This window comes from Rhinopithecus roxellana, chromosome 12 (assembly GCF_007565055.1).
Source record: "Rhinopithecus roxellana isolate Shanxi Qingling chromosome 12, ASM756505v1, whole genome shotgun sequence".
NCBI classification, from domain to species: Eukaryota; Metazoa; Chordata; class Mammalia; order Primates; family Cercopithecidae; genus Rhinopithecus; species Rhinopithecus roxellana.
In genome coordinates this window covers 4657340-4672101 of record NC_044560.1, presented here as the reverse complement: position 1 = coordinate 4672101, position 14762 = coordinate 4657340, and the positions used below count along the sequence as shown (strand labels likewise).

General features: G+C 42.2%; 1 protein-coding gene across 7 annotated transcripts in view; it reads left to right on the top strand.

The window, feature by feature from the left end:
• KIF1B (kinesin family member 1B) overlaps positions 1-14762 on the top strand; it is a 180382-nt gene that overhangs the window by 45248 nt on the left and 120372 nt on the right. For all 7 annotated transcript variants that reach the window (XM_030912835.1, XM_030912838.1, XM_030912836.1 and 4 more), the window contains 4 exons: positions 3397-3473; positions 5633-5812; positions 8721-8786; positions 14452-14630. In XM_030912835.1, coding sequence (XP_030768695.1) covers positions 3397-3473; positions 5633-5812; positions 8721-8786; positions 14452-14630 — 502 coding nt within the window. The remainder of the gene's footprint in view (positions 1-3396; positions 3474-5632; positions 5813-8720; positions 8787-14451; positions 14631-14762) is intronic.

The window sequence follows — 14762 nt, the reverse complement described above, 5'->3', positions numbered from 1 at the left end:
AAGCTCTGCCTCCCGGGTTCACGCCATTCTCCTGTCTCAGCCTCCCGAGTAGCTGGGACTACAGGCACCCGCCACCTCGCCCGGCTAGTTTTTTGTATTTTTTAGTAGAGACGGGGTTTCACCATGTTAGCCAGGATGGTCTCAATCTCCTGACCTTGTGATCCGCCTGTCTCGGCCTCCCAAAGTGCTGGGATTACAGGCTTGAGCCACCGCGCCCGGCTCCATAGAGTTTTAAACAATGCCTATAGTATGATTTTAGTGGGGTGGCCACGTACACGTACGTGTGCACATGTATTTCCATGAAAATGCCTTTCTGCCTTTAGCCTTGACAATGCCGCATGTAGGGAATAAGCATTTAAATGATGGTGTCTTGGCTAAGAGTGTGAACTCTGGAGCCAAACTCTCCAAAATTGCATCCTGAATCCGCCACTAGCTAGCTCTGGAGCCATGAATAACTTATTTAACCTCTCTATGATGGTTTATTTATCTGTAAAATGGGGGTAATGAAACATCTGCCTCATTGAGTGCTTGGGAGCATCAAATAGGTTAGTAGATCTGGTGTGGTGGCTCATATCTGTAATCCCAGAACTTTGGGAAGCTAAGGCATGAGGGTGGCTTGAGCCCAGGAGTTCGAGACCAGCCTGGGCAGCACAGTGAGACTCCCATCTCTACAAAAAATAAAAACAGCCAGGTGTAGTGGCATGAACCTGTGGTCCTATCTACTCCAGAGGCTGTGTGGGACACAGAATATCACCGGAGCCCAGGAGATTGAGTCTGTAGTGAGTTGTGGTCGTTCCACTGTACTCCAGTCTGGGCCACAGAGTGAGACCCTGTCTCAGAAAAAAAAAGGTTGGTAGACATAAAGTACTTATGGCTCAGAGTAAGTGTTCTGTGAATGTTAGCTGGTTTTTAAATCTTGTATTTAATACCTCTTTGGTTAGAAGTACACTTCTTTGCTTGGATTACCATTTGCATGTGGAGAGATGTTCTTTCTAGAACCATGTCTCCTTGTCACATGATTATGTACAGTGTGAGCTTTATTAATACTCTGTCAGCATTTGAAGTTGGAACATAAGTGCGTGGCTATGCCCAGTGGAATCCAGCAAGAGAGAGAACTAAGCACCGTAGCAACTGTTGCTATTTGTGTACTGAGCAACAGCTGTCTAAGACAGATTTATTTTTTAATCCTGATCTCACTAATAGCCTGGGATGTGGCCTTCACTCAAAGGAGTGGATTGGTTGAGATGTCCAGTCTTTGAGGAGATTTCGTGACCACATGCCATAAAGATTCTGTTTCATGTGAAATCTGAGGAGCTAAAGCTTTGTGTATATGAGTGAGGGAGAAAGATTAAGCTTTAGCATTCATAGTCAGTTCCTGAAATATAGTGTGACTGGATTAATGACACGAGAAATCACTTTTAATATGGGTGGTGAGATTTCATGCATTTCAGTCAAAAAAGTAATTTTGCTGTAATGTGGTTCATTTCCAATTTTTGGCTGCTAACTTACCTGGGATGGATAAACATTATCACGGAATATTTACTGAGCATGTACTAAGGATCTTTTCTGAATACTGGTAACACGCAGTTAATTACACTCCAAAATTACTTAGTCTGTGATTCCACTATATACTACATTACATACGTACACACACATTAATTATTTACATACTCATCAACCTTAGATTTCAGAAATAACACTGTATTTATAATAAATGCTTCATTACCAAATGCTTTTCTGAAGTACATAGTAAGATCTTTAAAAAGAGCTTTCATGGCCAGGCGCGGCAGCTCACACCTGTTATCCTGGCACTTTGGGAGGCCGAGGTGGGCGGATCATAAGGTCAGGAGATCGAGACCATCCTGGCTAACACGGTGAAACCCCGTCTTTACTAAAAATACAAAAAAATTAGCCAGGCGTGGTGGTGGGTGCCTGTAGTCTCAGCCACTCGGGAGGCTGAGGCAGGGTAATGGTGTGAACCTGGGAGGCGGAGCTTGCAGTGAGCCGAGATCGTGCCCCTGCCCTTCAGCGTGGGCGACAGAGCGAGACTCTGTCTCAACAAAAAAAGCTTCTTTCAAGTAGTGGTTGGATTCATTCACTTTTTTTTTTTGAGATGAAGTCTTACTCTGTCACCCAGGCTGGAGTGCAGTACCTTGATATCAGCTCACTACAACCTCTGCTGCAATCTCTGCCTCCTGGGTTCAAGTGATTCTCCTGCCTCAGCCTCCCCAGTAGCTGGGATTATAGGCACACACCACTATTCCTGGATAATTTTTGTGTTTTTGGTAGTGACGAGATTTCACCATGTTTGTCAGGCCAGTCTCGAACTCCTGACCTCAAGTGATCCACCTGCCTTGGCCTCCCAAAGTACTGGGATTACAGGTGTGAGCCACCGCACCCAGCCCCATTTCTGATGTTTTCCAATATTTCAAGGCTTAACAGGTGCGTTGAAATAGTAATGTGGGCCAGGTGCAGTGGCTCATGCCTATAATCCCAGCACTTAGGGAGGCCGAGACATGCAGATCACCTGAGATCAGGAGTTCGAGACCAGCCTGGCCAACATGGTGAACTCCTGTCTCTACTAAAAATACAAAAATTAGCCGGTTGTAGTGGTGGGTGCCAGTAATCTCAGCTACTTGGGAGGCTGAGGCAGGATAATTTCTTGAACCCAGGAGATGGAGGTTGCAGTGAGCCGAGATCGCACCACTGCACTCCAGCCTAGGGAATAGAGCAAGATTCTGTCTTCAGAAAGAAAAGAAATAGAAATGTGGTTCATTTCCAAATTTTGGCTGCTAACTTATCTCAGGAGGATAAACATTGTCACAGAATATTTACTGAGCATCTACTTTATAGCAGGGTCTGTTCTGAATACTGGTAACACGCAGTTAATGCTGTTGGTCTGGTTTTTCAAGTTCCATGTATAAATTACCTCTTAAAACTATGATTATTTTCATTCATTCATTCATTTTTGAGACAGGGTCTCAAAATAGGCTGGAGTGCAGTGGCTTGATAACAGCTAACTACATCCTCAAACCTCCAGGCTCAAGCCATCCTCCCACCTCAGCTTCTTAAGTAGCTGGGACTGCAGGCGTGTGCCACCATGCTCAGCTAGTTTTTTTTTTTTTTTTGGTATTTTTTTGTAGAGACAGGGTTTCACCATATTGCCCAGGGTGGTCTTGAACTCCTGATTTCTAGTGATCCGCCCAACTCGGACTCCCAAAATGCTGAGATTACAGGCATGAGTCACTGAGCCAAGCCTATTAATTTTTGGTTGCCCTATTCAGATTTAGTGGTATGAATTTACTGATTGGGATATTTTGAACACACAAAATAACGTGTTTAACTAAAGAACTAGTAATTGAGTGACTTATACGATGAAACATTTTTATCTTCTAGGTATTATTAACCCAAAGAATCCAAAGGAAGCTCCAAAGTCCTTCAGCTTCGATTATTCCTACTGGTCTCATACCTCGGTGAGTACCCTCATGCCACAGCGCTTCCAGCTCCTGCCTCCTTTCCTCTTTCCTTGCCAATTTGTCTTTTCTCTTGGCTGAGCGGTTCCAAATTTTGCCTCTTAAGTGTTGTCTAGCATGAGTTCATTCTTTGATATAGTGATATAGTATTTTCATTCATAAAGTATTTGGGTTGATGGAAAGTTTATGCACACATTTATACATAAATATATACACATATATACATATAGAACATATTTAGTTTGCACCAAATTTATACTGAATGTACACTAAATTTATACTGATTTAGACATTTCTCAAAGATTTATTTATCAGTATCTTAGGAAATGCCAAATGATAATAATAATTATTATTATTATTTTTCCTTTGAGATGGAATTTCACTCTGTCACCCAGGCTGGAGTACAGTGGAGCCATCTCAGCTCACTGCAACCTCCGCCTCCCAGGTTCAAGTGATTCTGCCACCTCAGCCTCCCGAGTAGCTGGGATTACAGGCGCGCAGCACTATGCCCAGCTAATTTTTGTATTTTTAGTAGAGACAGGGTTTGACCATTTTGGCCAGGCTGGTCTCAAGCTTCTGACCTTAAGTGATCTGCCCGTGTCTGCCTCCGAAAGTGCTGGGATTACAGGTGTGAGCCACTGCTCTTGGCCGGAAATGCCAAATTAAAATTGCTTAGAGTACTGTTAATTTTAAGTTGAATTTTGAGGGAATGGCCAGCAAGATTGGAATGACCACAGAGAAATTGTTTTTTGTTGTTGTTGTTGTTGGCCAGGCTGGTCTTGAACTCCTGACCTCCTGATCCACCTGTCTTGGCCTCCCAAAGTGTTGGGATTGAAGGCGTGAGCCACCACGCCTGGCCAATTTTTTTTTTTAAATTGTGGTAGAGCAATGCGGGTTTTGAACATTTTGAAAGATGAAACCCTGCCTCTACTAAAAATTCCAAAAAAAAGAAAAAAATTAGGTGGGCTTGGTGGTGGGTGCTTGTAATCTCAGCTACTTGGGAGGCTGAGGCAGGTGAATTGCTTGAACCCAGGAGGTGGAGGTTGCAGTGAGCTGAGATCGCACCACTGTACTCCAGCCTGGGTGACGGGACGTGACTCTGTCTCAAAAAAAAAAAAAAAAAAAAAAAAAAGGGGGCTGCAGATCCACAAGGGAAACAAAAGATTACCAATATTTAGGAAAATGCAGAGTAGGGAGGGCCCTTCCTGGCACCGTTACTCAGTGTGGAACCCCAAATGTTGCTGCTTCTTAGGGATTGTTGATAGAGTTTACTTCTGTATCGTTCATCTCTTTGTTATATGTTTTTGGTTTTGTTTTTCCTGTTTTGTGTTTATTTGTTATTTTTTTTAGACTGAGTCTCACTGCATTGCCTAGGCTGGAGTGCAGTGGCGTGATCTCAGCTCACTGCAACCTACGCCTCCCGGGTTCAAGCAATTCTCCTGCTTTGGCCTCCTGAGTAGCTGGGATTACAGGCGGGTGCCACCACATCCGACTAATTTTTTGAATTTTTAGTAGAGATGGAGTTTCGCCATGTTGGCCAGGCTGGTCTCAAACTCCTGACCTCAAGTGATCTGCCCACCTTGGCCTCCCAGAGTGATGAGATTACAGGCATGAGCCACTTGTGCCTGGCCCTGGGGAATAGATGTCCATAAACTATTCACAAAACCTAATTGTCAAGGGAAGGGACTGAGAAGGGGATTGGAAACGCTGTTTCCTGAAAGCTATGTTTATTGAGAAACAGTCCCAGTAGCTGGAGTGAGTTCAAAGAGTATTTTTATATGTATGTGGACTTGACCTTTGGTCTTTTATTGTCATTTTCCACTTAAGAAAATCTTGGCTCTGCAAATGAAAGAGTGATACTTTTAAGGTTATAGAAAATGAAATGTAATCATGCCAGATAATTTTATATAGATATTTTTATGTATGACTGACCTGGATGACTGTAATAGTGCATGTGTTTGTGAGTGTGTGTGTGTGTGTGTGCGCGCGTGTATTTAATGAGAAAAGTAAACTTGTGTATAGGGGGTTTAAAAAATGTGTAGTGAATTTTAGGTGACTGTTCTGATTCCAGACGCTTTTGTTTATTATGGAAGCAATCAAGTAAGTATAGGAAGAAATATGAATAAAAGGTCATTTATTTCTCCTTTTACTCTTTACAGCCCGAAGATCCCTGTTTTGCATCTCAAAACCGTGTGTACAATGACATTGGCAAGGAAATGCTCTTACATGCCTTTGAGGGATATAATGTCTGTATTTTTGCCTATGGGCAGACTGGTGCTGGAAAATCTTATACAATGATGGGTAAACAAGAAGAAAGCCAGGCTGGCATCATTCCACAGGTGAAAAACAAAACACAAATCTTCTGTTCATTATTACTGTTAGTCTTAAATTCCTTTAACAGTTATTTTTATTTGACGAACATTTATTCGGGGATTATTTTATGTCAGGCACAAAGATGAACAACCCATTATTTTCCCTCAGAAGAGCTTACAGTTGAATGGGAAGGATTGACATGTACACATGTCTGTCATTAAAGGTGGGAAAGTCAGTGTTTTGTAATGATTTTGCCATATATCCAATGCCATATTATTTTATCATTTGAAAAGTGTTACCAGCTTGTTAAAGCTCTGTTCTAAGTCCTGGAGATCCCTGGGGAATATTGTTGATCTGAGTTTTTTCCAAATTCCACCTCTGAAGAATGTGATTATTTTTTGTTTTTTTGATAGCCTTATTTGGAGATACTTTCATTTTATTTTCCTAATTTAATACTATTACTTTAAACGTCAAACACTCTGAGATTCTCCCTCTTTTTTTTTTTAGAGCAGTTAATATTATTGGATTTGATCCTTTATTGTTTGGGAATGAAGAAGAGTTCTGACATAGCTATTTATTTATTTTTATTTTCATTATTTGTTTCACTTAGGATTTAATGGTGAAAGACATAAGTATTTAAAAAGAACTTCATTATTTACTTTTTTATTTGAGACGGGGTCTCACTCTGTTGCTCATGCTGGAGGGCAGTGGTGTGATCATGGCTCACTGAGGCCTTGACCTTCCAGGCTCAAGTGATCCTCCTGCCTTAGCCTCCAGAGTAGTTGGGACTACAGCCATGTGCCACCACACCTAGCTAATTTTTTAATTAAAAAAAAAAAAAAAATTTTTTTTTGAGACGGAGTCTCGCTCTGTTGCCCAGGCTGGAGTGCAGTGGCTCTATCTTGGCTTACTGCAACCTCCGCCTCCTGGGTTCAAGCGATTCTCCTGCCTCAGCCTCCCGAGTAGCTGGGACAATAGGTGCCCACCACCATGCCCAGCTAAGTTTTGTATTTTTAGTAGAGACGGGGTTTCACCATGTTGGTCAGGCTGGTCTGAATCTCCTGACCTCAGGCAATCTGTCCGCTTCAGCCTCCCAAAGTGCAGGGATTACAGGCATGAGCCACCATGCCCAGCCTTTAAAATTTTTTTGTAGAGACAGGGTCTCACCATGTTGTCCAGGCTGGTCTCAAACTCCTGGGCTCAGGATGATCTGCCTACCTTGACTTCTGGAAGTGCTGGGATTACAGACATGAGCCACTGTGCGGGGCCTAAAAACTTAAGAAAAAAAAGATTAAGTGAGAAAATTGTATTTAAAATTTTCCTTTTATAGTCATGCATCACTTAAGGGTGGGGGTACATTTTGAGAAATGCATCATTAGTTGTTAGGTGCTTTTGTCGTTGTACAAACATCATAGAGTGTACTTACACAAACCCTAGAAGGTATAAACTACTCCACACCTAGACCACATTGTATAGCCTGTTGCTCCAAGGCTGTCAACCTGTGTAGCGTGTTACTGTACTGAATAGGCAATTATAATAGAATGGTGAGTATTTGTGTATCTAAACTAGAAAAGTATGGTAAAAATATGATATAAAAGATTTAAAATGGCACACCTGCATAGTGCTCTTACAGTGGAGCTTGCAGGACTAGAAGTTGCTCTGGGTGAGTCAGTGAGTGAGTGGTGAGTGACTGTGAAGGCCTAGGACATTGCTGTACCCTATTGTAGACTTTATAAATGCTGCACACTTAGGCTACACTAAATTTAGTTTTAGAAGCAGTTTTCTTTCAATAATAAATTAACCTTAGTTAAATTACTGTAACCTTTTTACTTTATAAACTTTAAAAATTTTTAAACTTTCTAATCCTTTTATAATAACCTTTAGTTTAAAACACAAACAGGCCCAGCATGGTGGCTCACGCCTGTAATCCCATCACTTTGGGAGGCCAAGGCAGGTGGATACCAGAGGTCAGGAGTTTGAGACCAGCCTGACCAGCATGGCGAACCCCATGTCTACTAAAAATACAAAAAAATGAACCGGGCATGGTGGCGCATGCCTGTAATCCCAGCTTCCTGGGAGGCTGAGGCAGGAGAATTGCTTGAACCCAGGAAACGGAGGTTGCAGTGAGCCGAGATCGCGCCATTATACTTTAGCATGGTCAACAAGAGTGAAACTCCGTCTCAAAAAAAAAAAAAAACCACACACACAAACACATCGTACAGCTGTACAAAAATGTTCTCTTTCTTCATATCCTTATTCTATAAGCTTTTTTGTATTTTTTAATTTTTTTTTTTTCTTGAGAGTCTTGCTTTGTCACCTAGACTGGAGTACAGTGGCGCTGTCTTGCTCACTGCAATCTCCGCTTCCTGGGTTCAGTCAATTCTTGTGCCTCAGCCTCCTGAGAGCTGGGACTAAAGGCACGTACCACCACGTCTGGCTAATGGTTGTATTTTTAGTAGAGACAGAGTTTCACAGTGTTGGCCAGGCTGGTCTTGAACTCTTGGCCTCAAGTGGTCTGCCTGCCTTGGCCTCCCAAAGTGCTGGGATTACAGGCATGAGCCACCACTCCCAGCCCAAATTTTTAATTTTTGAAAAAAAATTTAAACTTTTTTGTTAAAAACTAAGACGCACATTTATTAGCCTAGGCCTACACAGGGTCAGTATCATCAAGATATCACTAGGTGATAGGAATTTTCCAGCTTTCTTATAATCTTAGGGGGATCATCATATATGCAGTCCATCATTGGCCGAATCATGGTTATGCGGTACATGACTGACTTTATTCCAAGCATTAATCATGTCTTGATGTTTATGACATAATATGTTTTGAGACAGAGTGAGAAAGGATGTCTGGCTAATTCATTGAGCATGCATGGATAACTTAGTGCTCCTCTCATTTGGGCTATTCATGCCTCTCTCATTCTGCTTCCCTAGTTATGTGAAGAACTCTTTGAGAAAATCAATGACAACTGTAATGAAGAAATGTCTTACTCTGTAGAGGTGAGTACAGCCGTGGGTTGACACCACAGGCCCTTGTTTTCCATTCTCTCAAGCATCACTTAAATGGCTCCAAATTATGACTGTGGTGCAGATCACTTCACCATTCCTTCATTTTTGTCCTTTTAGGCTATTTCTGGGTTTTGGGTATAATGAATAGTGTCCTGCTTTAATCTTTTTTTGGGGGAGTGCCCGGTGGGGACAGGGTCTCACCCTTGCCCAGGCCCTGGAGTGCAGTGGCGTGATCACAGCTCACTGCAGCCTTGACCTTCTGGGCCCAAGCGATCTTACCCCCTCAGCTTCTCAAGTAGCTGGGACAACAGGTATGTGCCACCACCACCCCTGGATAATTGATTTTTCTGTAGAGATGGAGTTTCCCTATGTTGCCCAGGTTGGTGTTGAACTCTTGGGCTCAAGCAATCTTGCCTCCTCCACCTCTGAAAGTACTAGGGTTACAGTGTGAATCACTGAGCCCAGCCACAGTTAAATCTTTGTGCATAAGTCTGTGCATTTATTTTCAGTTATTATCTTTTGTATGTTTCTTGGTTTTTAAATAATACATTTGAATTGCCAAATGCCTTTGTGGAAAGTAATGCTGTGTAACAGTTTTCAATCACATCAGGAGGCTGTAAGCACCCACTGTGTCCTTGCCAACATTTTTCAGTTTTTTAATCTTTGCTAATTTGATAATGTAAGTATTCTCTTACTTAAATTTGAATTTCTTTGATTATTAGTGTGGTTGAACATCTTGTAAATTGTGCATATTGGCCGGGCGCGGTGGCTCAAGCCTGTAATCCCAGCACTTTGGGAGGCCGAGACGGGCGGATCACGAGGTCAGGAGATCGAGACCATCCTGGCTAACACAGTGAAACCCCGTCTCTACTAAAAAATACAAAAAACTAGCCCGGCGTGGTGGCGGGCGCCTGTAGTCCCAGCTACTCGGGAGGCTGAGGCAGGAGAATGGCATGAACCCGGGAGGTGGAGCTTGCAGTGAGCTGAGATCGGGCCACTGCACTCCAGCCTGGGTGACAGAGCAAGACTCCGTCTCAAAAAAAAAAAAAAAAAAAAAAAAAAAAAAAATTATGCATATGCCTGTTTGTATGCATTGGGTTCACAATGTTTTTCTGATTCATTTGTGGGAACTCTTCTCTTTTAATATTGTTAATAATGGTTTTTGACAGGCATAGGTTTTAAATATATATAATCAAATCTTCCCCTTTCCTACTTTTTAAATTGCTAATAAAAACTTGGAAAGTAATTATCCATCCTGTGTTTACCCTGGCTCTTTCATGAAGTCTATAGAATTACTTTATACACATTTGCTTATTTGATAAATATTCTTTCTGTTTTGTATGTGCTTTAAGAAGCTGTTTTGGGGCTCACACCTGTGATCCCAGCACTTCGGGAGGTGAATGGATCACTTGAGGCTGGGAGTTTGAGACCAGCGTGGCCAACCTGGCCAAACTCCGTCTCTACTAAAAACACGAAAAAATTAGCTGGCTGTGGTGGTGCACACCTGTAATCCCAGCTACTCAGGAGGCTGAGGCAGAAGAATCCCTTGAACCCGGTGAGGCAGAGGTTGCAGTGAGCCGAGATCATGCCAGTACACCCAGCTTGGAGTCTGTCTCAAAAAAAAAAAAAAAAGTAGCTGCTGTTTCTCTCTCTCCCTCACTCTCTCTCTCACCCCCCCGCCACCACACCCTTTTTTGGTATTCACTTTCATAGTAACTGAAATTATTAAAGTGTTCTGTTACCATGAGTCTGTTTTGAAAAAATAGGCTGCCTTTTAAGCAATCTCAAGATTTTTTTTTCTTTTCTTTTTGGCATATGTTGTGATTCTCTGAAGGCTTACAGCATTTCATTCCTGGTTAATTCATTTAATTGCTTTGGAGTTTTTTCTTCACCTGTAAGGTGTTGCATAAATGTGTAAATTCTAAGGAATTCTGTCTTGTGAATGTCATGCACCAAAAAGAGAATGTGCTGCCCTAAGCATATTTTGCATTAAAATGAATTTTCTGAATAGCTTGTCCCATAGTTATACTTTTTTTGAATCAGGTGATATAATTTTTGAGCTTACAGATAATAAAAGAAGATGCTCTTTTCTTTCTTATTCGAGTTCCCAGGCTTAACTTGGAGTGGAGCATAGCTTCCTAATTGACACTGTGGTTTCTTGCTGCATTTGCGGGACCTCTCTACCTGCCTCTTTTACTTCCTTCCCTGTTTACTCTGCTTCACCCATACTGGCTTTTTTGCTGTTTCAAGAACATACCAGAAACATTCCTGCTTCAAGTCCTCTACATTTACTTCTCCTCCTGCCTGAAATGTTGTTCGCTTGTGTGTCATTTTGACTTACGTTTCTCACGTTCTTCAAGTCTGCTTAAAACACACACTCTCAGTGAGGCTTACCTTGACTACCTTATTTAATACTGTGTCTTGCCCTTTACCCCACATCCTGAGCTCTCTTCCCCTGTTCTATTTTCTTTTTTTCATCTTACTCATCATGTTCTAACATGCTTTCTCAGTTACTTATTTTTTATGTTTGTTGTTTATGATCAGTGTCCCTTGCTAGAAGCATAAGCTCACTGGGGGAGGGTTCTTTGTCTGTTTTATTTAGTGATGTATACCAATTGCCTAGTGCCTATAAGAGAACAGTCCTCAGTGAGTTGGATTTGCCAGGTGGCATCTGGAGTGGTTAGTGCAGAAGTAAAAGAAATGATGGCTTTGGATGGATTCACATATCAGAGAATAAGGAATGAAGCACATGAACTTTTACCCAGATTATTTGGGTTCTCTTTGTCTCACATTTGTGTGAAAAGGGACGAGTGTTCCAAAAGATGTAATATATTCCAGGGATTCAGGATTGTATGTACACATTTAAGTACACAGCAATGACTGAAGAATCATCTCACTTTCTAGGATGACTTGCTGTCAGAAAGGAGATTTGTTGTTCTGTTATTTTACTCTCATAATAGATTAATTACTTTAGCTTTCAGGGTTGTCTTTTTTTTTGGAGACAGAGTCTCACTCTCACCCAAGTTGGAGTGCAGTGGCACGGTATTTGCTCACTGCAGCCTCCGCCTCCCGGGTTCAAGTGATTCTCCTGCCTCAGGCTCCTGAGAGGCTGGGATTACAGGCGCCTGCCACCACACTTGGCTAATTTTCTGTATTTTTAGTAGACACAGGGTTTTACCATGTTGTCCAGGCTGGTCTCGAACTCCTGATCTCGTGATCCGCCTGCCTTGGCCTCCCAAAGTGCTGGGATTGTAGGTGTGAGCCGTTGCACCTGACTTTTTTTTCTTTTCTTTTTCTTTTTAAGACAAGGTCTCGCTCTGTTAACCAGACTGGAATGCCATGGTGCAAACAGGGTTCACTGCAGCCTTGACCTCCTGGGCTCAGTGATCTTCCTGCCTCAGTCTGCTGAGTTATTTGCACCACAAGCATCTGCCACAGTGCGTGACTCCCAAAGTGCTAAGATTACAGGAATGAGCTACTGCATCTGGCCAAGTTCTCAATTTTTAAAAATGGATTTTATTATTTTATTTTATTTTTTATTTATTTTTAGAGACAGAATCTCACTGTCACCCAGGCTGGAGTGCAGTGGCATGATCTTGGCTCACTGCATCCCCAGCCTCCTGGGCTTGAGTGATCCTCCCATCTCAGCCTCCCAAGTAGCTGGGACCACAGGCACACACCACCATGCCTGGCTAATTCTTTGTATGTTTGGTAGAGATGAGGTTTTACCATGTTACCCAGGTTGGTCTCGAACTCCTGAGCTGAAGCAATCTGCCCACCTCGACCTCCCAAAGTGCGGGGATTCCAGGTGTGAGCCAACACGTCCGACCTTTAACTGATTTTAAAATACAAAATAAGGCCGGGTGCGGTGGCTCACGCCTGTAATCCCTGCACTTTGGGAGGCTGAGATGGGAGGATTGCTTGAGCCCAGGAGTTCAAGACCAGCCTGGGCAACACGGTGAGACCGTGTCTCTGCAAAAAAAATATTTTTTTTAATTAGCTAGGTGTAGTGTTATGTGCCTGTAGTCCCAGTTACTCCAGTAACTGAGGCAGGAGGATTGCTTAAGCCCAGGAAGTCGAGGCTGCAGTGAGCCGTGTTTGAGCCACTGCACTCTAGCCTGGGTGACAGAGTAAGATACGGTCTCAAAAAATAAATAAAAATAAAATGCAGTAGTTAGAGACTGAATGAAAGAAAACGGCAATAGAAAGGAATTAAGGTTCCATTCCAGATACTCTGAAAATGTGTCCATAGACATTTAAAGTTTAACAATGCAGGCGCTGTAGTGTAATCTTGAATAGCTCCATGATACAGAAGGATCTGTTTCCTGGGTAGCATCATAATGTGGCCTATTGTGATGAATTTACCCTAGTTCAGAGCCTTGTTTGCTTAGAAGTCTGATTTTGTAGATTCATCAAGACAAGGACTCTCCTTAAAAGTTAAGACTTGAGTAAAGCTCATTTGACTGATATTATGAAACCAACTTGTTGGTTTGTTAACTTTCCCATGAGAAATAACTATTACTAAGGCTAGAACACTCAAGCCATTTGCAAGACTATTGAATATCTTTCTGTGGACAGACCTCTCTGTTGGAACCCTGTTGGTTGTTTGGTGTGCATGGAATTAGAGGGAGAGGAGTTGCTTAGATACGTGTTTAATTGCCCCAGGTTAAGAAATGATAGCTTAATGCATTAATCACCATGATCGAATGGTCCTGCCAATGAGACAAGAATTTATGAAGGTGTTATCTGAGGCTTCTTTCTGCCTCACAAATCTTGGATAGGTCCTGCCACCACCAGCTTTCATGCTGGTCAACCCTCATCCCTTCTGGTGGATACGTTGTCCATAGTTAACAGTCTGGTGAGCCTTAAAGAATTAGCATCACCTGTCTGTTTTGTCTTCTCTGCTCTGTAATATTGATACTGTTCCTTGGTTTTAACTCTAATAGAAGTCTTATTTCCAAGTTCTTGGAGTAACCTCAATGCAAATCCCAGTTACTGACAACAGTATACATTTTAAAAAACATTGATAACTGATAAATTGCTACTCAAATATCTTTTAGCAGTCACTACATTCCAAAGATAATCTGTTTACCTCTCCCTTACAGAGAAAGTCTGAAGGCTGCTTCTACCCTATGCAGTGTGACGATCTGTGTATGTTGTTAATAGAATAAAAGGGCCTAGGGTTATGGCATTTAACTTTATAAAGGTTGCTGATCTCTAATTTTAAAACTTTTAATAAAAGTTAAAAAATTTTTTTCTGTATGTGATTTCTTTTGTTTTCTTTTTCTTTTCTTTTCTTTTTTTTTTTTTTTAAGACAGAGTCTCACTCTGTCACCCAGGCTGAAGTGCAGTGGCGTGATCTCAGCTCACTTCAACCTCCACTTCCCAGGTACAGGTGATTTCTCCTGCCTTAGCCTGCTGAGTAGCTGAGACTACAGGCATGCGCCACCACACCTGACTCCTTTTTGTATTTTTAGTAGAGACGGGATTTCACCATGTTGGCCAGGCTGGTCTCGAACTCCTAGTTCGAGTGATCTCAAGTGATCCACCCTCCTTGGCCTCCCAAAGTGTTGGGATTACAGGCGTGAGCCACCGCATCTGGCCTCTGTATGTGATTCCTTTTTCTCTCTAATTCACTTTGCTAATTTGTTCATAGGTGAGCTACATGGAAATTTACTGTGAGAGAGTACGAGATTTGCTGAATCCAAAAAACAAGGGTAATTTGCGTGTGCGTGAACACCCACTTCTTGGACCCTACGTGGAGGATCTGTCCAAGTTGGCAGTTACTTCCTACACAGACATTGCTGACCTCATGGATGCTGGGAACAAAGCCAGGTATGGTGGGAAATAGAGTAATGACTGAAGTCTTTGGCACCTTTTGAGGTCCTTTTTTCCCAGTTAAGGGTTTGAAGCCACACTTATAGCTATGAAAGTTGCTTTTATTGTAGAGTCGTCTGATCCTTTGAC